The sequence below is a fragment of the Equus caballus genome, chromosome 31 (assembly GCF_041296265.1).
Source record: "Equus caballus isolate H_3958 breed thoroughbred chromosome 31, TB-T2T, whole genome shotgun sequence".
Taxonomy (NCBI): domain Eukaryota; kingdom Metazoa; phylum Chordata; class Mammalia; order Perissodactyla; family Equidae; genus Equus; species Equus caballus.
The window spans coordinates 9,261,100-9,284,459 of NC_091714.1; the positions used below are offsets into that span (position 1 = coordinate 9,261,100).

Sequence of the window (23,360 nt, forward strand, 5' to 3'; positions counted from 1 at the left end):
GTGTGGATCAGGTCAGAGACTGGTAAGAACAGCAAGGATGCAAAGAAGAGGACTCAGAATCAAGAAACATTTAGGAGGCAAAATGGGCAGGACTTGGTGATTCTTTGTGATATGGAGAATGAGAGAAACACAGCAAAAAGAGGTTTCGGGGTGGGAAGATAATGAGCACCACAGGCTGGTTCTTTAATGCAGAGTTTCTAGAATCAGACAGACAAGGATTTAAATCTTCCTTGCTGCATGTCTTTGGTAAATTACATTAACTCTAAGCTTCAGTTCCTTTGCAAGTTAAACAGAAAGAATCTAAGAACTGACTTTACAGGGTCACGGGAAGAACTAAATGAAATCACACATGTAAGGTGCTTAGCATAGTGTCTGCTATATCAGAAACAACCAGTAGTTACTAAGGAATTTAAAAATTATTATCAATCTGCCTGCATCTGTAGTCATATAGCTACCTTTTCTCCTGTTACTATGGACAACCTGTCCATGCTTCTAGGCAAGGCCAACCCCTCTACTTGTGCACAAGAGCCCATTCTTTCTTGTCTAGATCATTCCATCAATTCTTCGCTCTCTGTCTACTGAATCACTCCTATAAACACATACACATACAGTCAATTCTCCCATTCAAAAATATAAAACCTTCTCTTGACCCAACTTCCCTCTAGCCACCACCCTCTTTCTTTCTTTTCCTTTGCAGCAAACCTCCTTGAGTCACAAATTTCTCTCCTTCCGTTCTCTTCTGAATCCATTATAGCTGATCTTTCTCCTCCATAACTCCACTGAAGGTGTCCTTTTCTAGATCACCAATGATCCAATGTTGCTAGATCCAATGGTCACATCTTGCTTGACCCATGAATAGTATTAGACACTGTTGATTAATCCCTTTGCCTTGAAACACTTTCATCACTTGACTCCCAGGGACCAGACTTTATGCATTTTCTTCCATCTCTCTGATCATTCTTCTTCAGTCTCCTTCACTGGTTATTCTTCATCTTTCCAACCTATAAATATTATGCTCAAGGGCTCATCTCTCTTCTGTCTACACTCCCTCGATAACCTCATCAAGTCTCATGGCTTTAAATACCATCTATATGCTGTTGACTCAAAAATTGCTATCTCTACCTTGAGCCAATCCCCTGAAACCCTCAACTCCCATATCCAGCTATCTACTCAGCATCTCCACTTGGATGACTAACGTGCCTCTCAAGCTTAATGCGCCCCAAACTGAGCTCTAATGCTCCCCCCAAAACCCGCTCCTCCCTAGTGGTCCCTATATCAGTAAGTGGAAACTCCATTCTTGGCATAGCTTCTAGCTTTGACTGAGCAGCTTGAATCAGACCAACCTTCCCTCAAGAATAACTACAAAAGCTGAAAAGAAAAATAAAAACAAAACAAAACAAAAACCACACAAGCTATTTGAAGGCAATGGAGAGCAACCAAACCAGTTGGGACATGAGGAATTGGGATCCCAGGGAGAAGGAAAATACACAGTGATACAGTACTTCTCCAGTGCTTCTTCTCCTGGGGCATTTGCCTAGTTTCTGAGCTGGGCATTTAGGGGCAAGCGGAAAGCAGTGACCTAGAGGTGTCAGGAGTCTTTCAGATCCAGGGAGACAAAATTAGAGTTGAGAACTGCAGACTGGACTTGAACGGACAAAGCCTGAGATAACGGGGGATCCCAGAGAAGTAACCCTGACAATTTGCTTGGCTTTTATCCTTAAGGCACTTGCTGAATTCTAAGTGGCAAGAGCACTAGAAATCAAGAAACCAAGCAGCTGCTAAGGGACTAAAAGGCTGAGTAGTCCTTTCAACGTCTCACAGAGCTGGGAATGCAAAAATTGGAGTTCAAGGTTCCCCAAAGATGGGGACCTGTTAAACACCCCAGAATTTCTGTTGAGATTTTTTTTTTTTTTGAGGAACATTAGCCCTGAGCTAACATCTGCCACCAACCCTCCTCTTTTTGCTGAGGAAGACTGGCCCTGAGCTCACATCTGTGCCCATCTTCCTCTACTTTACTTGCCAAGAGGTGCCATGTCCACACCCAGGATCCTAACCAGCAAACGCGGGGCTGCCGAAGCGGAACGTGCGCACTTAACCACCGCTCCACCGGGCCGGCCCCTCTGTTGAGATTCTTAAAGGCCTATGCTCTGGAATAAGGGCAAGCCAGAAAGCAATCAGCCCTCCCAAAGTCTGAATCCTTGATTACAGGTCATCTGCTCCCACTCTAATGCCAGCCAGAATCAAATTAATCCTCCGGAGAAAGAGAACACCAGCCAGAGCCCCTCTGTAGTTTTCCTACACAATGTCCAACATTTAATCAAAAACCTTAGAGTGATCTTTGACTCCTTTCTTTCTCTAGTGCCCCACTTCTAATCCGTTTCTACCTTCAAAATAGACCCACGATCATCTCTCTGATCCCTCTCACCCCTCCACTGCCTGATTCCTGATCCAAGCAACTCTCAGCCAAACTTACCAAGTAAGAGCCTTCTATTTGGTCTCTCTGCTCCTGCCTGTGCCCACCTCAGTCTATTCTCAACCCAACCAGAATAGAAATGTTTTTTAAAAAATAAAATTATGTTAAGCTTCTATTCAAAACCCTCAGGAGCTTTTTCTTTTTTCTTTTGGTGAGGAAGATTGGCCCTGAGCTAACACCTGTTGCCAATCTTCCTTTTTTTTTTTCTCCCCAAAGCCCCAGTACATAGTTGTAGGTCCTTCCAGTTCTTCTATGTGGGATGCTGCTACAGCATGGCTTGATGAGCCATGTGTAGGTCCACGCCCAGGATCCAAATCTGTGAACCTTAGGCCACCAAAGCAGAACATGCGAACTTAACCACTGCACCACCAGGCCAGCCCTCCCTCAGGGCCTTTTAATCTCAGAGTAAAAGTTAGTTTTGGGGCTGCCCAGTGGCATAGTGGTTAAGTTCATGTGCTCTGCTTTAGCAATCTGGGGTATGTGGGTTCCCATCCTGGCTGTGGACCTACACACCACTCATCAAGCCATGCTGTGGCAGCATCCCACATACAAAATAGAGGAAAACTGGCACCGATATTAGCTCGGGGACAATCTTCCTCACCAAAAAAAAAAAAAAAAAAAGAAGAAGAAGAAGAAAGAAAAAGCAAGTCTTTACACTTACCTACAAGGCACAGTGATCTGAACTCATTACCCCTGACTTCATTTCCTAACGCTCTCCTCTTTGTTCACTCGGCTCCACTCACCCTAGCCCCCTTACTCTGATCCTTGAACACACCTGGTTTGTACCTGCCTTAGTACTCTGCTCCCACCACTTCCTGGAATGTTAGTCTCAAGCTTCCTTGCTCCACTTGCTCAGGGCTTTACAAATGTCACCTTCTCAGTGAAGCCTTCCTGACCAATCTAAAATTCCTCTGTCCCCCTCGGACCTCCGACACTTCCTACCCTTCTTCCTTGCTTTATTTTTCTCCTTAGCTCTTATAATTATCTAAATATACATTCTACCCAGTTAGACATCCCCAAGGCTCAAAACACCTTGGGTTTTTGAGAATTTGATCAAGCCATTCTGAATGCACCTCCTCCAAGATCCTCCCCAGTCAAAACACTTTCACACATCAAACACAATTTAAATGTCACTTTCTCCTCTAGCCCTTTCATAAATTACCTCAATATTAAGTGATCAGACCTAAACCCTTCCCGCAGTGTTTTCACCTCTAGCACTGACCGTACATCTGTATTTAGTGTTCTTTATACAATGCCTATGCCCGCTTTAGGCCACAAGATTCAATGCACAGAAGGGGTCTAGATCTTAATCTAACGGGTTATCATCTATCAGACAGATTCAAGGTATTTTACATTTGTTAATGCTTTTCAGCCTCATGACAAACCCTAAGACATAAATCTTACTACCTTCATTTTGCAGATTAGGAAAATAAGCACAAAAGCATTAATTCGCCAGAGGTTATGGGGCGAGCAGACGGCAGCACCTGGATTCAAATCCAGACACCACTTATCTGAATTGAAAGAGAAAATGAAAATCCAAATGCAAATAATTAATGACACAGGGATACACACACTTCACGCCCACAAACTACAAAATTTTTTACATTGCTAATAACAAAACCAAATGGGGGGGGAGTGTCTGAGCGCCCCATGATGCTTCATTCTTCAGAGCCTGCGGCCTGACAGATTAAGGTCTAGGGGGTCCAGAATAAAGATTCAACTAAACGGCCCACCCCTCTCCCCAAATGAGCTGTCTGTGGGGCAGTCCTTGTCGCTCCGTGCGCCCCAGGGTCCTCTGAGGTCAGGAAACAGAGCTTTGCACACAAGGCAGGCGGGAAATGCAGACTAGGCCGCCGAGCGCGCCGGGGCGGAAGAGGTGGCGGCGCCGGGAGACCCCAGGGAGCCCCTGCCCGGCCCTGCACGTAACAGAGCTGGGAGCCCGGGGGCCAGAGGTGAGCGATCAGAGGCGGGCAGCCCGGGGCAGCGGCGCGGCGGCAGGAGAAACAGCGCAGGACGCCCCTGAAGAGCGGGAGCACGTGGGCCTGGGAGGATGGCCCCCACACCAACCCCGCAAAGCCACGCTCCACAGTGCGGCCGGAGAACCCCGCCACGCCCTGCTGGGCCTTCCACCGAGGCCGCCATGCCGGCGTCCCTGGACGGGGAGCTGCCAACGCGCAGGCGCAACGGCATGAGAGGCGCGGGTGGGTGGAGTCAAGAGCCGGAAGTGCCCCTGCGCGCTGGATTTCCCGCGAACTCCCCCCGCCGGAACTGCCCAGAGGCTACGCCCCCGGGCGGAAGTCGGGGTTGCTGGGCAACCGGCACCGGCGTCGCCGGCGGGCTCTGTGCGGCCCGCAGGGAGCATAGCCTAGCTCCCACCTCCCGTCCTGGCAACCTCGCGTCCCGCCCGCCTCCCTCCTTGCCGCCTCTCCTCGCGTCGCAGAGTCGCTGCCCTTGGCACTACGCGCACCTCCCCCGCTCCCACGACGCCTTAGCGCCCACCTGCTTCAAAGCCAAGCTCCATCGAAGGCGAGGCAGCGCGACCCCGGGCGTGGCCCCCACGTGGACGGACCGCACCTCTCCGGCCATGGGCACCTACACCTACACCTACACCAGCCGGCCGCGGCCCCCGCCCTGCCAGCGCCGCCGTTACCGAGACAGCCTGCTGCAGCCGTGAGTGAGCAGACCAGCGCCCCGTGGTCTCCCCTTGCCCCCCATGCCCGGGCCACGGGATCTTGCCCCCCCATCCCCAGGCAAAACCTGCCTGTGCTGCTTTCCCTCCTCTACACGCCGCCGAGGTGAAATTTCTTCCCCAGAGAACTCTCCCGGGCTCTGGAGGAATGAAGCAAGAAGGGGCATGGGTGGCCTCCCTTCGTTAACCTTAGTGATCTTGAGTTGTTGGTATGGTTGATTGCACGTACGTGGAACTGGCTTATTTCACGAAGTTTGAGCCAACTCATGTTTACTGTTGGGCAGCTCTGTGCCGAGCACCTTACTAGGGGCATTCGCATACATTTTCTTACTTAGTCCGCAGTGCTGTGAAGTTGGTTTTATGACTCTTTTATGCAAATGAGGAAACAAGTACAGAGGTATCACACACAATAGCATGTCCAGAATGGGAGCCAAGTACAGCTCTTTCCACACCAGGAATGGGTTCTCCTTGGTCAGGCATCAGGTTATCCTTCCATGCTGGACCCCAAATTGCATTTTTACTTTAATGAGTATTTGCAAATATTGAAATATCCATATTTAGAAAGGACCGTAAATGTCATGGTTCTCGTGAAGTTCTTTCCATAAGCCACAGATTTAGGAATTAGCAGAACTTCCCAAGAATGCGGGCCCCAGGGAAGCAGGAACCTTTGTGTGTTTTGTCCACCTAGGACCATGCCTGACACGTAGTAGGCACTCGATACAAATTGTTGAATTAATGATTGAACATCAACAATGTAACTCTTGATGGTTATTTCAGACACTGAGTCTAAATTCATAATTATCTGATTCTGACAAGACTTTTTCCTATCAGAAATGTCTGTCACTTTAAGAGAACCAAAATAGGAAATTTAAATTTGAAGGGGGATTATATATATTAGGAAAGGAATAATTTAAAAAAGGGACTCCTTTCAAAAACACTTGCTGGTACCTCTAAGTGGTTGGTTACAAATCATCAGTATGAAATCAACAACAGAGGAAGTAAGAATCAGTGGTGCTTCATTAGGAAGGTTTCTTTTTTCGTAGAATTAGTTCATTGGTGTATTGCAGTAATCCGTTGATCCAAGCCATTAGAAGGAATGTATGTGTATGTATTTGATTTTTTCAGTTTAAAATTATCCTTATTGGTGGTTTTCAATTTACAAAACTACTGTCTGCTTGTCAAAGCAAATGAAAAATACAAAATAAGGACGAATAAATGCAAAGTTAATTCTCTCCCACCTACCTCTACCCCCAACTTCCCTGTTGCACCAAATTGAGCAGTCTTAATCATTCTTCTGTACCTCCTTGCATGCACATACGTATATGGGCATATGTACATATATATGAGATGTTTATTTCCCAAATAGAATTGTACTACACAGATTCATCTGCATTTGGCTTTTCCCCCCTATTTTACAAGCTCTAGTTCCTTTTTTTCCTCTAATTTCTTTATGTATGCTTACACATGCATATTTAATTTTATATAAATGGACTCACATCATTCACACTTGGGGACATTCTTAGTGCAGCCTTAGTCCCACCCCCTTCCCTCACACACCTCTCTCCTACCCTCAGGTAAACCATGTTAACGACCTCACAAGAATGCTTCTGTGCTGTTGTCCACGCTCCCATGTTTATGCACAGATGTGTGAATATATACACACATGCAAGGGCTTTGTCTACTTCATAAGAATGGTAATGCATTATATACAATTCTCAACATCTTGCTTTTCTCACTTAATACTTTGTGGAAATTCCTCCAATTATTTTATTTACTTATTTATTTATTTTGAGGAAGATTAGCCCTGAGCTAACATCTGCTGCCAATCCTCTTTTTGCTGAGGAAGATTGTCCCTAAGCTAATATCTGTGCCCATCTTCCTCTTCTTTATATGTGGGACACCTGTCACAGCATGGCTTGAGGAGTGGTGCGTAGGTCTGAGCCTGGGAGCCGAACTGGCGAACCCCGGGTCGCCAAAGTGGAGCATGCAAACTTAACCGCTGTACTGCCAGGCCCGCCCCTCCTCCAGTTATTTTTAATAGCAGTGTGATATCCTCTGGTATGGGTGTACCATAATTTATTAAAATTTTCCACTATTGGTAGATATTCAGTTTGCTTCCGTTTTTACCACAAAGAAGGAACTTTCAGTAAACAGCCTCCTGTACTGGCCTTTTCACTTCTATAAGGCAGATTCCCAGGGTGGGACTCCCAGGGCGAGGGCCTGTGTACTTTTAATACAAACAAATGGAACGACATACCTTTCCTCCAAGAGTGTTTAAACATATCTTTTCCCCCCATCCTCACCAGCAAAAGGTGTTAGAGATTTTTTTTTCTTTTTGGATTTTGATAGTATAAAAACAAAACCAAAACTTTTCATCATTATTCGTTTAATTAGCACTAGGAGACTTTAATCGAGCAAACAGATTTTTCCATTCTAACAGATCACTGGCTACAACATATAGAACACACTGAGGGAGAGGTGTTGTTCCAGACAGTCAAGGGACTTTCACAGTGGTCCAGGTAGAAGACAGTGGCGGCCGTGAGCCATGGGTGGATGTGGCAAAGATTTAGGGGGTGGCATCAGTAGGACTTGCTGGCTCTAGGGATTGGGGAAGAGGCAGGAGTCATGAATGACTCCCAGGCTTCTAGACGAAGGCACTTGGGTGGCTAGTGGTACCATTAATGAATAGAGAACACTAAGGAACAAGTTGGAGAGGGAGAATGATCGTTCAATTCTGAGGTTGCCGTTCAGACATCTTAGTGAGATGTCATTGAGCATATCAATCGGACTTACATGCCTGGAGCTCAGAAGAGAGTTCTGAGCTAAAGATAAAATAAAATTGGGAATTTTAAGTATGTGGATCATAAGTGAAGCCTTGAGATTGGATGAAGTCAACTAAGGACAAGAGAAGGCTGCGCCCTGAGGAAATGCTCCAGCACGGGAGGAGGCTGAGAATAGCAGTCAGAGAAGTCGCAGGAAAACAATCAGAACAATACGCTAGTGTCACAGAGGCCTAGAGAGCTTCAGTGAAGGAGCGACCAGCTGAGCTGAACACTGCCCCGAGGTCAAGAAAGATGAGCAGTGCTCCATCTCTGGGTTTTAAGTAATATGAGATCAGGTTATCCAATAGCGATTTCAATATATGATAAATAAGCAACTTACTACCCCTCTGAAAATCATTTCTGTTAGAGTACTGTTATTGGCATAGGTCGATGTTTGGTTTCATAGCCATGAATAGGATAGCAATGAAAGAACTTAGAATGGAAATATCAACTGTGTATTTTTCACTATTGATCATGCTTATTCCCCAAATTAAAATTTTCTTAACATTTGAGACAGTATCGTTTAAAAATATCTTTGAGGTTAAGGAACAATGAGAAATTTGACTGATTTTATTTTTTAAGCCTGATCCTATTAATGTAACTTTTCAATCCTTGAATCAAACTTTTGTCCGTCCCTTAGGGCAGGCCCCTTTTCAACAGCCAAAATCCTTCATAAACAGATTTACAGCCAAAATCCAGCTCTGCCACTTACTAGCCAGGTGACCTGGGGCACGTTCCTTTCTGAGTCTTACTTCCTCTTCTGTGAAATGGGAATCATAGTTCTCAACTTGAAGCTTATTGTGAGCAATAAATAAAATAATATATGTGAAAGGCCTGGCATGTAATAAGCCTTCCATAAATGGGAGCCCTTTGGCTCCTTATATTATGGACTGTGCTAAAACAAAAATCTGTTTTCTTAAAATTCTTTCATCTTAGCCTAAATCCTATTAAAAATGAGTTGGCTTCATAGATACCAACACTCTTAGATCGTAGTTATTTAGAATTTGCTGTCTTACAGAGCCGAAGAACCTATTCGTTACGGAAACATAATGTACGACAGAAGGGTGATCCGAGGCAACACTTACGCTCTGCAAATGGCCCCGCTGGTAAGTGTCATCTGAATGGTCTAACAGAGCTTTCACGGTACCTGTGGTGAAGGACCAGTTGGTTGGTTTGTCTTAATTTCTAATCTGTTGCATACTAAAACATTTATAAAATGAAATCAAGATAGATTACAAGAAAAATGAAATGAAAAAAAAAGACATCCAAATACAAGCCTAACTGTAGCTGCCAGGGGCTAGGGGATAGGAGAATAGGCAGTTATTATTTAATGGAGACAGAGTTTCAGTTTTGCAAGAGGAAAAAACTTCTGGAGATGGATGGCAGTGATGGTCATGTAACAGTGTGAATGTACTTAATGCCACTGAACTGTGCATTTAAAAATGGTTAAGATGGTAAATTTTATGTGTATTTGGCCACAATTAAAAATAATAATTAAAAAAATACAAGCCCTAATTTTTTATTAGATTAGCAGAACTCTGGAAAACTGCTCTAGAAGTTTCTAAACTTTTACTGTCAATTTCCATAATTAAATTGTTACAGACCAGTTCAAACAATTTATAGACAGCACTAGTCTGAGGACCACACTTTGAGTAGCACTGGTCTAATATATTTAGGTTTGTTTAAATTATCTCATACTCTAATACTATTATCATTATTTAGTCAAAAATTCTGAATTATGCTTCTTTTCTTTAATTCATTCAACAGCTCTTTATTGAGTTTTAGGTCCTGTCCTGGGTACCTAGGATGCAGAGATGAGTAACAGGTGGCATGATATTAAGAGTGATGATTTCTTGGTGCAGAAATGAAATACAGTTAAGATAACCTGTAAACACCATATGACAGATGAGTGCCTAACCCCACGTGGTGCTGTATGGAATAGTAGACATTCTGAAGCAGTGTAGGTAGAAACCACCTGGAAGACTCATTAAAAATATATATGCTTCAGCCGTACCCTGGATCTACTGCATGGGAACATCCAAGGGTTGGACACGGGAATACGCATTATTAATAAACTTCTCTAGGCAATTCTGGTACAGCCAGTTCAGGAGCCTGCATTTGGAAACCACAGCTCAATTGTTTGCTGTAGGCGTGTGTTTTGGCATTTTCTGTGGCAGTAGCAGCGCACACTGGCTGTAGGCGTGTGTTTCGGCGTTTTCTGTGACAAAATTATCTACATAGAAAATGTCAGTGAATCTACCAAAAAGTACTAGAACTCTAGTGAGTTGAACACCGTCGCAGGATGCAAGATCAACACACTAAGACCAGTCATATTTCTGTGTACTAAAAAGGAACATGTGGAAAACAAAATTTAAAACACCATACTGTCTACAATCATTCCCAAAAGACTGGAGTACCTAGGTATAAATCTAACAAAACATACACAAGATCTGTAAGATAAAAATTACAAAATGCTGATAAAGGAAGTCAAAGACTCTGCACAGCAAGGGAAACCATCAACAAAATGAAAAGATAGCCTGCTGAATGGGAGAAAATATTTGCAAATCGTGTATCTGATAAGAGGCTAATAGCCAAAATATAGAGAGAACTCATGCAACTCAATTGCAGAAAACAAATAATTCAATTAAAAAATGCACAGAAGATCTGAATAGATATTTTTCCAAAGAAGACATACAGATGACCAACAGGTACATGAAAAGATGTTCTACATCTTTAGTCATCAGGGAATGCAAATCTAAACCATAATAAGATATCACCTCACACCTGTTACAATGGCGATTATCAAAAAGACAAGGAATAACAAGTGTTGGCGAGGTTGTGGAGAAAAGGGAACCCTTGTGCATTGTTGATGGGAATGTAAATTGGTGCAGCCACTATGGAAAACAGTATGGAGGTTCCTAAAAAAATTAAAATTAGAAATACCATATGATCCAGCAATTCCACATCTGGATATTTATCCAAAGAAAATGAAAACACTAATTTAAAAAGATGTATGCACTCCCATGTTCATTGCAGCATTATTTACAATAGGCAAAATATGGAAACAATCTAAGGGTCCATCAATGGATGGATGGATAAAGAAATTGTGGTGTGTATATATACATGGAATATTATTCAGCTACTAAAAAGAAAGAAGTCTTGCTATTTGCAACAAGATGGATGGACCCTGAGTGAGTTATGCTAAGTAAAATAAGTCAGACAGATAAAGACAAATGCCATATGATCTCTTTTCGATGTGTAATCAAAAAATATATAGTAAAAAAAAAAAAGCAAGTTCATAGATACAGGGAACAAAGTGGTAGTTGCCAGAGGCAGAGGATGAGGAGTGGGAGAAAGGGATGAACTGTTTTTGTTTTTGTTTAAATAAATTGATTTTTTAAATTATATGATGGCTATTTTTAAAAAGGAAGAAATCAAAGACCCTCTAAAGAAATGGGGAGACATACCATGTGCATGGATTGGGAGACTCACCATAGTAAAGATGTTAATTTTCCCCAAGTTGACCTATAAGTATAGCACAATTCCTACCAAAATTCCAGCAAGTTTATGTAGATCTAGACAAGCTTATTCTAAAATTTACATGGAAAGGCAAAAGAATAAAATAGCTAAAGCCACTTTGAAAGAGAAGAATAAAGTGAGAGGAATTGCTATACCCAACGTTAAGACTTACTATGTATGATGTTAGTAATTGTGTCAAGACGGGGTGATACTGGTGGAGGTATAGATACATGGACCAATGGAACAAAATAGAGAACTCGGAAATAAACCAACACAAATACACCCAACTAATTTTTGACAAAGGGACAAAAGCAGGTCAATGAAGGAGAGACAGTATTTTCAACAAATGGTGCTGGAGCGATTGGACATCCATAGACAAAAAAATTGAATGAACCATGACCTAAACCTTACACCATATACAAAAATTAGTTCAAATGGATCATGGGTTTAAATATGAAATGTAAAGCTATAAACTTTTAGGAGAAAACCTTCAGAATCTAGGGCTAATCAGAGAGTTGATCCAGAGAAGAAAACATGATCAAGTGGACTTCAAAACTTAAAACTTTTGTGGTGTGAAAAACCCTTATAAAAGGACAAAAAGACAAGCTAAGACCAGAAGAAAATATTTGCAAACCACGTATCCAACAAACGTCTTATATTTGGAATATATAAAGAACTCTTAAAACTCAGAAGAAAAAAGTCCAGTTAGAAAATGGTCAAGGGTCAGCCCGGTGGCATAGCGGTTAAGTTTGCATGCTCCGTTTTGGCAGACTGGGGTTTACAGGTTCAGATCCTGGGTGTGGACCTACACACTGCTCATCAAGCCATGCTGTGGAGGCGTCCCACATACAAAATCAAAAAAGATTGGCACAGATGTTAGCTCAGGGCCAATCTCCCTCACCAAAAAAAAAGAAAAAGAAAAAATGGTTAAAAAACATGAGCAAATATTTCACCAAAGAAAAGAAAGGGATGGCAAATAAGCACATTAAAAAAAAAAATCAACATGATTAGCCATTAGGGAAATACATACTAAAACCACAATGATATAACTATGCACCTGTTAGAAAAGCTAAAATTTTTAAATAGTGATAACAGCAAATGCTTGTGAGGATATGGAGCAACTGGAACTCTCGTATTTTGCTGATAGAAATGTAAAATGGTACAGCCACCCTAGAAAATTGTTCAGTGTTATCAAAACTAACTAGCACTTACCATTCAATTCCACAATTGTACTTGTAGACATTTATCCCAGAGAAATGGGAACTTATATTCACATATAAACCTGCACACAAGTGAACATTCATAGCAGCTTTATCATGACAGCCAAAAACTGAAAACACATCCTAAGTGTCTTTCAATAGGTAAGTGGTTAAACAAACCTGGTACATCCACACAATTAAGAACTGCTCAGGAACAAAAAAGAATGAACTATTGATACATGTAACAACCTGGATGGACTTCAAGGGCATTATACTTACTGAAAAAAGCCAATCTCAAAAGGTTACGTACTATCGTATTCCTTGTATGTAACATTCTCGAAAAGACAAAACTATCCAGATGGAGAACAGATTAGTGGTTGCCAGGGGACAGGGATGAAGGTGAGACTTGGGAGAAATAGAAAGGAATACCCAGGGAGCTCCTTTGTTGTGATGAAACAGGTCTTACCTTGATCATAGTGGTGGTTACACGAATCTGTATATGGGGTAAAATCATGTAGAACTATATACACAGATACAAACACAAATCAATGCACGTAAAATTGTGAAAACTGAGTAACATCTGTTACAGATCACTGTCATATCATATTTTGCCAGTGTTCATTTCCTGATTTTGATATTGTGCCACAATTATATAAAATGTCACCATTGGAAGAAGCTTCCTGAGGGGTACAACAGGACTCTATCTACTATTTTTGCAACCTATTATGAATTATTTCAAAATAAACTTTCTGAAAAATAGATTTTTAACTAGACCCTGAAACAGTTAAGTTGGGCAATGCGTTTTTTAACTAGACCCTGAAACAGTTAAGTTGGGCAATCCATTTCTAAAATGAACTTGTTGCATTCACATTACTCCAAATCTTTCAAGAGCTGACATTTGTAATTCTGTTACACTGAGAAAATGGAGGGGCCGGGCCGTGGCATAATGGTTAAGTTTGGCACACTGCTCCACATAGGTGGCCCAGGGTTTGCAAGTTTGGATCCCGGGTGCCAGACCTACACCATCCATCAGCCATGCTGTGGTGGCAACCCACATACAAAAAAATAGAGGCAGATTGGCATAGAAGTTAGCTCAGGGCTAATCTTCCTCAGAAGAAAAAGAAAATGGAAATAAATCAAGGATGATATTTATAATAATGTAGAATATATACACAAAGAAAAAAAGCCTTCACTAAATGATCCCAAAATGACAATAGTACTTGTATTAGAAAATGGAGTGAGTTATAGGCGATTCTTTCTCTATGATAACTATGTAGCAGAAGAGCTATTCTGTGTCAGAGATTGTGTTAGGCTTGTTACATTATCCTCTGACCTGTTCCTTACAATCAAAACCTGAGGTAGGTGTTGTTAGTATTCCCACTGTCCAGACAAGAAAGCTGAATATCTGCAAACTTAGGTTAGTAGTCCAAGCTTTACTAATCTTAGTGATTAATAAATTGAAGAGTTGGAATTTGAGCTTTGGAGCCAATGCTCTTCTTTCCACCATTTAGTGCAAATATGGGGAAAGTTTATGATAGACAGTGTTAAGTTAGAAAAACTATAAAATGTATGGTACCATCACAACTTCAAAAAAAACTGCATTTATTTTTGGGGGTTTTTTTCACTTGTTAAAAAGAGTTATTCTTATTTTTTTATTGAGGTTACTGGTTTATAATGTTATATAAATTTCATGTGTACATCATTATATTTCAATTTCTGTCTAGATTACATCATGTTCCCCACCCAAAGACTGATAAAATACTGTGTATTTAAATGACAGTAGCCATTGTATTAGGATATGGGATTATAGGTAGTTTTCTTTTTGAAAAACTTTAATGTTATTACATTGTCATTTCAGTTAAAGTGTTTTTAGAAATCTAGTTTTAAATATTATAATTTTTTTCATGCAAAGTGCTTTTATATTTTCCCTTCCTTTTCGTATTTACCTTGATATAAGACAGGTTAGCTATAGAGAATGACCACGAAGGGAGATACAGATATGAAATCGAGGACCTCCAGATGTTGCAGAACTACTGTGAATAGTTATATTTTTAATCTCTTAGCTATCATCTTGTGCACTTGGACAGACTTCATTTGGACTGAGGTGGTTTTCCTTGTGAGTTAATGTATTTTTTAAGGAAATTCCGTCTGAGTGAAATTCAGATTTTTAAAAATCATAGTGCTTTGCACTTTCTTAACTACACATTAAAATTTATTGTTACTGGATGGTTACGTCAGTCTGCTGGGTTACTAGGCACCAGAGGAATTCATGGTGAAAATGCTGGGATCAGGAAGGACAAGGTCCTAGATAGGATTCTGCACCCGTTCCTTCCAGTTAGCCAGACGTTGAAGTTACTTTTCTGCTTTGTCAGACATCTTTATAATTGTCTAAGTTCAAATGGAATTTTCTTCAAGTCACTGATAATCAGGAAGCCTTGTATGACAGACGCTTTTAGACTCTCCGGGAATCACTTTCGGAGTGGTAGTTCTGCATGCTGTGAGAAATATTTTCTGAATTTTAGAAGCCTTTTCTGTCACCCTTAGTCTGGGCAGCCTGATCCTCTAGAGATTCAGAGACAGCACCAGGCTAAGAGGAGGGCTCTTGCCAGAAAACGAGCCCAAGAACAGCTCCGACCACACACGCCCGAACCCGTGGAAGGCAGGCAGCACGTGGACGTGCAGACAGGTACGTGACCATGCCGTGGCAGCTCCCTGGTTTGCTCACTTTCCTAAGTCGGTTCATTTTTATTGGGCCTTTGTATTATTTACATATCTGTTACTCTACCCAGGACTTCCCAACAAATTCATAGACTATATATTATTATTATATTGGGTATGCCTGGAACTATGAGGTGGGGTTTTTTTAAACAGTATTTATGACCAAATTCATTCACGCTCAGCCCTTTTCACATACTCTATTCTCAAACGGAGATTTTTTCTCACTTTTTCCTTTCGTAGCCCAGCGTGAGTCGCTGTTGGAATTGCAGGGCAGAAGAGCAGTGTAGTTCTGTTTGGGCATTTTGTGTGTCTTTTAAGAGGAGTGGGCCCATTCAGATCTGAGTCCTCCTCTCTCAGCACGGCCTCTTCTGTTCTCTGCTTTGGTTCTCCTCTCACTTTGCATGTTCCCCAGGGCCACACAGGCTCTCCCACCACAGGCCAGTGCCAGGCTTTTCCTACCTGTCCTCAGCTACAGAGGCTTACCTGGACCTGGAGGGTCTAGCTGTGTGGTTGACAGGATCTCGATAATCAGACAATACTTGGGGTTTTCCTTGGACTGATGTCACTACTCGAGATCCACTTTGCACGCTGCCAAGATGGTGAGTGGATCCATCAGAGTTATTTCTGAGTACTAAGGGTCAATGGCAGAGAAGCATGCCACGCTTTTTCCCCTACCTTGAGGCCAAGTCTAGAGCATATGTCTGTGATTAGCCAATATAGTTATAATTCTGTGAGAGCTAAACTTTAGTGTTTATTTATGCCATCAGAATATCACGTGATACAATAGCAGCCACCTTTGGTTGAGTATTTCCTATATCTCAGACTACACCAGGTCCTTTACCTGCGTATCGCCTTTATTATTACAAAGACTCCATGTGACAGATAATTATGATCCCTTTTACAGGTGAAGAAACTGAGGCCCGAACAGGGTGTAACTTGGCTAAGTCCACATCTGACTCCACTTCTCATGTTCTTTGCATGATACCACATTGCCCTTGCTTCATATAAATTATTCCTAAGATGAAATTTGTTTTCGTATATCTGTTTATAATCTAAAGGCTAGAGGGAACATCAAATAACATAGTGACATGGTGCATAATTATTTTAAATATCCAGAATTTTCAAATCTTTATCCGTTTACTATCTTAGGACTCACTTATGCAGATGGATTATTAACTTTCTATGCCCTGTTATGCTTTGAATCTTATATACATCTGTGATTTCATGTTCTCCTCTAGTTCCATTTTCATATACAACGCTCAGTGCTTTCTTGACATTCAACAAATGCTCTAGCCTGACTGACTCTGTGGTCTTCCAAATATATAAAAGCACTTAGTTCAGTATGTGACCTGAGCTCACATTTGTGCGTGTTCATTCTATTTTGAAGGAGTCGAAGTTTCAAATACACATATATGCTTGAAATAGACCAGAGTTTCAAATCAATGTATATGGTGTTCTCTTAGAATTATACCTTGAAGAAATTGCTGACCGCACCATAGAAGTTGATATGGAATGCCAAACAGATGCATTTTTGGACAGACCACCAACACCACTCTTTATTCCTGCCAAAACCGGCAAAGATGTGGCCACCCAAATACTAGAAGGAGAGGTATAGTACATTATTTGGACTTCCCTCTATCTTCTTTATAAATAGATTGTTTAGTTAAAAGCTTAACGTAAGTACAAACCACAATCAGAAAGATTCTAGTTACTGGATTTCTTTCCAAATTTTTCTGTAATAGTAGTTTTATCCTGATGTACCCAGAAATGTTTTCAAATTCCATTCTCTGATTTCTCCTCTTTGCTGATCAGAAATGAACATCATTAGAAATGTTCTTAGAATATTCACAGATTTTATTTTTGTGTGTTTGCATACTTGCTTAATGTATGAATATAAGGTAGATTTGTAGCAAATAAGGAAAAATAGGATCTCTAGTATAAAAGATTCCACTATTAGTTGCTTGTAGATTATATAACTTTTATGAAGATAATCTCTCTGTTAAAAAAAAAATCCTAAAATAACTACATTTTCCTATCAATGTGGAATGCATAGATAGGCCAGTTTATGAAATTGAAGAAAAGTCAATGCGTATGTGCATAATAACTTAAATGAGATTTAAAACTTGAAGGAACTTGAAAGAAGCATCGTTGGAACTGGGAAATAAGTCTTCATCAGCTACATAGAAGAACATGTTTGCCTCTAAATCCTGGAGATGAATCACCAGAATACCCATTGTTCTTGTTCCTTAGTTCTTTATCAAAAACAAACAGTAAAAATCGAGCAGAAAAGGCAGAGAATAGGAAAAACAAGGATATTTCTTGGGTTTCAGAGTTTGATCTTAAAGTTGTTAAGTATCAGGGTTCATTTTGATGATGCCTGGGTCTTTTTAATAACTTTGACTTAACCAATTTTTGCCTGTAAACAAAATGCTATTCTGTGTGCCTTGCAGGGCGATTTTGAGGATTGGGAACATAAATCCAGCACCCACACAGTGTCTGGCACCCAGAAGACAATGAATAGTGTCTTGTTATTGCTGCTCTTCTGGCTATTTTTTCATTGAGCATTTGGTTCGTGATTAAAGTTTTAAATTTGCTTTGTTTTGTGTGTTCAAGCTCTTTGACTTTGATCTTGAAGTTAAACCAATGTTAGAAGTGTTGGTGGGAAAGACCATTGAGCAGTCTCTTCTGGAAGTAATGGAGGAGGAGGAGCTGGCTAACCTGCAGGCCAGTCAGTATGCATATGAAGAGTTACGCAACGTTGAGCTGGCTGAAGTTCAGAGACTTGAAGAGCAAGAGAGACGCCACCAAGAGGAAAAAGTATAGAGTTCTGTTTTTCTTTCTTAGACAGTCTTTTGCTTATTTAACAGATTATGCTCAAATTTACATGTGTTATGTCATAGAGCTAAAGATCTTTGGAAACATGTTAGAAAAGACCTATAGTATTTGTTGTTAGGGTCTCTCCTGTTCTCTAGATCATACATCTTTCATGGACTGAATTACTTTTTTTTACATTTGAACATATATAAATGTACCTAAATAGAGTTCCCGAAAGTTCCTAAATGCAGTAAATTGCATATGTCCCAACTGAAAGGCCTTCTTAAATATCAAGAGTCTTAGAGAAAGAAATACATCAATTTGCCATAAGTCAGTAGCAGAAGAGGTGGAAAGAAAAAGTGGAGTGTGTTGGGGATAGATGGGGGATAAGAAGCAGAGGGTCTAGATAGACTTTTGAGTCTTTTTCTCAGTGGCCAGGTCCTTCTCTACACCCTTAGGGATATACCAGAACTACCTGGGTCATTAGAGAATATTTTTTAGATTATAGGTTTTTAGAACCTTTAATAAAAGTTTTAGAATCCAGTTTTTAAAATTTGCCAATAACCTCCAGTTAGGAAACAGTAGGCTCAGGAATCTTTAGGGTCCTTCTGAGTCTGGCAATAACTGTCACCCTATGTTGTACACTGAATGAAGAAATTATAAAGGAGTGCTTGAATACGTAAAAGAGTTAACTTCCCAAAGAGTCCAACTTACTGCACAGAATAGCTTAGTTGTTGGTATATTCTACTCAATACCTAATCAAATGGCCTTTCAATTTCCCTCCAAAATGACTAATTAATTGTGTAAAGAGCATAGGGCTTATGGTAAAGATTGTGCAAATGCACGACTATTTGTTTACAAATATAAAATGAACAATGACAAAATTAGCTTTGCTGAAATAATCAGTGAAATCTTTATCAAGGAATACTTATTTATTTATTTACTATTAGCAAATATATTATGAAAAATGAAGAATACAAATCATCTAGATTTGTATTTGCTTAAAACTTTGAAAACAGACTTAATTAGAAAATATATTAATGCTCCCACTTCTCTACGGGAGAAGACAGTTCTTTAGCATTACAGATATGTGCTCTACAAGAAGCAACAAGAAAAGAGAGGTTTTATAATTTTCAGAACTTTATGAATTCAAAGAATCATTACAAATGAGGTAATTCATTGGCCCAAGTTCTTTAATTGAAGATGTCTAAGCACTATAATTTTCGTATCAGCAATACTTTATGATAATACTCATTAAAAATATAAGTAACTATTATTATCCTTTGATATCATCCATATAGTCAAGCACGTATATATTGAAATTATTTTCCTTGAAATGTTTTACTTTCAGGAGATGACTTTTACTTTAAGCTCCATCTCTTTTATGAGGTCAGTACCTACTAGCTGTTGAAATTCATTAAAGTCTCGATGAAAAATATGAACCTTTAATAGGTACCTTGCAGTCCATTTTTTTGATGCAAATCTAAGTCGAAATTCTTCCACTCACTGGATTCAGTATCTGGGGAGGACGGAGCGGCTAAGTAACCACCGGCGCTGGCGTCTTTCTCTGGGCAGGAGCGGCGGAAGCAGCAGCAGTGGGAAGTGGTCCATAAGCATAACGAGACTGCGCAGAAGATCGCGGCGCAGGTGTTTGCACAGCGTTACCTGGCCGACCTCCTCCCTTCTGTGTTTGACAGCCTCAGGGATGGTGGCTACTTCTATGATCCCGTTCAAAGAGGTTGGTGGAGGGTTGTATTAGCTCAACTCTGTTACAATAAGCATCCTCTTAATGGTCCACATTTATCACAAGTATCATATTTATCACATGCCCATTTTTCTTTTGAATTAGACTCTTTCCATCTCTAAAGCAAATAAAAAAGTCAGTCATAGTTGTTTTAAGTAAGTACTGTTACTAGGAAGAAGTGAATTGTAAAGATCTTGATTTTAGGACGTTACTTTGTCTTGATTAAGAAGCAACATTGAATAGTAGGAAGAAATAGGGACTTGATGTCAAAAACTTGAGTTTGGGTCCCAGCTTCCTCATTAACTTGCTTTTTGACCTTCCGTTTCCTTAGGTGTAAAATGACAATTTTTTAGGAGTTAAATGTCATCACATATATATGAAAGGTTTACGGGCTGGAAAGCACTTGTGCTTGTATATATAAATAGTTCGTAACTTTTTCTCAGCTGACTTCCAATTCTAGTCAAAAGCCCTTTGGGGGGCCGCTATTGAGGTCATTTATTCATTTAATTAGGTGTTTACACTATTCTAGGCACCATGTTAGGTGTTAGAGAGAAAAAAGAGGCAGGGACCTGGTCTCTGCGTGTCTAGAACTCGTACCTGTTAGCCAGCTGTTAGGAGCCCCTCAGAGCCACCTCTCCTTAGCTGGCCTGGCCAGGTGAAGGGTATGGGTTGCTGTGTCCTCACTGCCACCCTCCTTCTGCGGGTGCAAAAGTAGTTAAATCCACCGTGCTTTGTATACAGGCCCCATTCCAAATGCCTGATAGTATTTTGGGGCAGATGTTAGTAATATTAATTTTCACTGTTTACGTATTCAATTCAATAAACAGAGGTCAGAGTACAAACAAATATTGTTCGTTTACATTTATATTGTACTTTCCAGTGGATGTAGTGTTTTCCATACATGCTACCATTTGACCCTCCCAAGAACCCCCTGAGGTGGATAGGGCACATTAATTCCCATTCTTCAAAAGTGGAAACTGAAGCTCAGAGAGGTTAAATGCCTTGCTCACCAGCACTCAGACAGGGAGGCATTTAGGCCTCAGACTCCAGGTCCAGAGCTCTGTCCATGCTGCCTCGCCGCCTTCCTGGGGGCTAGCAAGGCCTCTTGCTGTTAGTCACAGAGGCTGGGAATCTTTTCTCTCTCATGAATTGCTGAAAAAGTCAGTTATAGACCATTTAAAAGCTTGCAAATGAGATTCATGCCTCAGATAAAAGTTGTTTTTAGTAGTGAATGTAATATTCTTTCACACTCTATTGTCACCCCATTCAAAAATAACAATTAGGTGCCTGCCTGCCAGGAAAAGCCATTCTCAAACATTAAAACGTATATTGTAATGGACCATATTTTTTCAGTGCTTGCACCGTAGATTCCCATTTTAGTTTGAACAAATTTATCACTAATGGCAACACCTAGTTTCTGACCCATTTCTCGATGGCCTTCTCAGATGTCCTCTGACCTCTATCCTCAGAGTCTTGATCAGCTGTTAGACCCCAGCTTCAGGTGGGGGCATTCTATTGCTCAATCCCGGATTCGCATTGCATTTCAATTGGAGTTCAGCTCCAGATCCACCCCCACTCCCTGCCTCCTTGATCCGTCTCCTTGATCAGATTGCACCTATAAAGTCAGCTCTGAAGGCTTTGACTTCAAGGAAGCGTCAGCATTTTGAAAATACTGTTTCTACTGCAATAGAAAGGAAATGGACCGAACGTGTATGAAGAATATGGCAAAAGTAATGCTGTATGAGTCTGTTTAACATTTTGTGTTAAGAAGACAATGTTGATGAATCTAACATTAGGGGAAAAGCACAGATTCTCCCTATATATAATGATTCATAAAAATCACTTAATGAAATGAACTTTCTTTATGACAGATATTGAGATAGGATTCCTTCCATGGCTAATGAATGAAGTTGATAAAACCATGGAATACAGCATGGTGGGAAGAGCAGTGCTTGACAGTAAGTTCTTTTATTTAAAAGTTATCTCTGAAATTTTCCAGTAGAAAGAATAAATAGGAAAAAGATTTTAATTTTACTTTTCTTCGATTTTCAGTATATCAATTATATTAACAAAGGTGCAAATTTTTACCCTCAGTATTGTTTCTATATTCTTCTATAATTTGATCAAAATTAGTCTTCTGTCTTTACTTTATAAATGATATTCTGTTAAAACAGGCATTGAATATAATTCATATTCCATACATTAAGTGGCATAGAAGTTAAGTGTACTAACTCTATATAAAATGTTATGCTACTGGGAATGGATGAGGCCTGGTAAATGTTATATGCCTTGTCCTCATCTATACATCAGCATTGTAACTACTGAGACATGAAAACATCACAGTGATTTCTGTACATGTAATTTTTCAGTGTTGATTCGCGAGGTGGTTGATAAGAGACTGATGATGTATGAGCACAAGGAGGACGAGCGCCTGTCGTTCAGACCCGGGGACAGGCTCAGTGGTCCTGCAGCAGTGAGGGATCCGCTGGTGGGTCCCGAAATCCAGGGACAAAGCACATCACAGTCACAGGGGCCACCTCCAGACAGAGAGTCCCTACCACCACTTGACGGAAGGTATTTGGAGAAACTGTCATCCCAAGAGAGGAGGCTTCTGGAGGAAGAAGAGGATGAACAAAGAGAAATGAGGAAGTCCTCAGGGAAGGAAGAACCGTCACAATAGAGGGGAGCCGCGAAACCAATCAGCCGCGGGTCAGCATCACAAGCAATCAGGTAATGATGCGTGAGTCCCCTCAGATGATGGAAATTATGTTGTATTTAGTCAACATGTCTTTTTGTATAATGGTCTGGGCAAATCAAATATGTTGGAATAATAAAACTAATAAAAAAGGAAACAAATGCTTAATTCATTTATTTAATAGTAACATCTAGAAGCTATATTAACTCTAATGAGAATTATGCTTAATTCCGAGCTTCCCATTATCAGTATATATAACTAACAAAGATATTTTTCCTTAATCTTTCTAATTTTGTGGGTTAGTTCCTTTTTTAGTAAGTGTGATGTTTAATGTTAAATATCAGTGCTGTCAGCCATCGAGCTTTTCTTCTCAATAGGAAAATCATTTAACTTACTCTACGAAAGGATGCCTAAATGTTGTTACTGGAAGCTATAGTGTTGCCTCCTGGGCAAGACCAAGAAACATACCCTTATTTGTATAAAATTGAACAGATAGTTACCCTTTCAGCTTCAATGTTCGGGTAAGGCTCGAGGGATTCCAGGAATTAATAATACGCTCTCGTCTATTTTTTTCAGATTCCTACTGTCAAGCAATTTCAGGCAATGCCAATAACTCTAAAGTCCCTCCTTGCCCTCATGCAGTTCCCTTCCCCTCCTCAGAGATAACGGCTGTTATCAGTTAGGTGT

The 23,360-nt window shown here is 40.6% G+C and overlaps 1 protein-coding gene across 1 annotated transcript; it reads left to right on the forward strand.

Moving 5' to 3' along the window:
• The first annotated feature begins 4,075 nt into the window (after nt 1-4,075).
• Nucleotides 4,076-22,834, forward strand: RSPH3 (radial spoke head 3). The gene is made up of 8 exons (XM_001491976.6): nt 4,076-5,143; nt 9,003-9,090; nt 15,247-15,388; nt 16,884-17,029; nt 18,034-18,237; nt 19,810-19,972; nt 21,850-21,936; nt 22,348-22,834. The coding sequence occupies exons 1-8, from the start codon at nt 4,524-4,526 to the stop codon at nt 22,656-22,658; spliced, it is 1,761 nt and encodes a 586-aa protein (XP_001492026.3). The 5' UTR covers nt 4,076-4,523; the 3' UTR covers nt 22,659-22,834.
• Nucleotides 22,835-23,360: the final 526 nt, after the last annotated feature.

Excerpts from the sequence above, each read along its gene's own strand:
- RSPH3 (XM_001491976.6), top strand. The coding sequence starts at position 4,524 with ATGGCCCCCACACCAACCCCGCAAAGCCACGCTCCACAGTGCGGCCGG. Across the intron at positions 15,389-16,883 it reads GCACGTGGACGTGCAGACAG|AATTATACCTTGAAGAAATT; the intron begins GTACGTGACCAT and ends GTGTTCTCTTAG. Across the intron at positions 17,030-18,033 it reads CCCAAATACTAGAAGGAGAG|CTCTTTGACTTTGATCTTGA; the intron begins GTATAGTACATT and ends TGTGTGTTCAAG.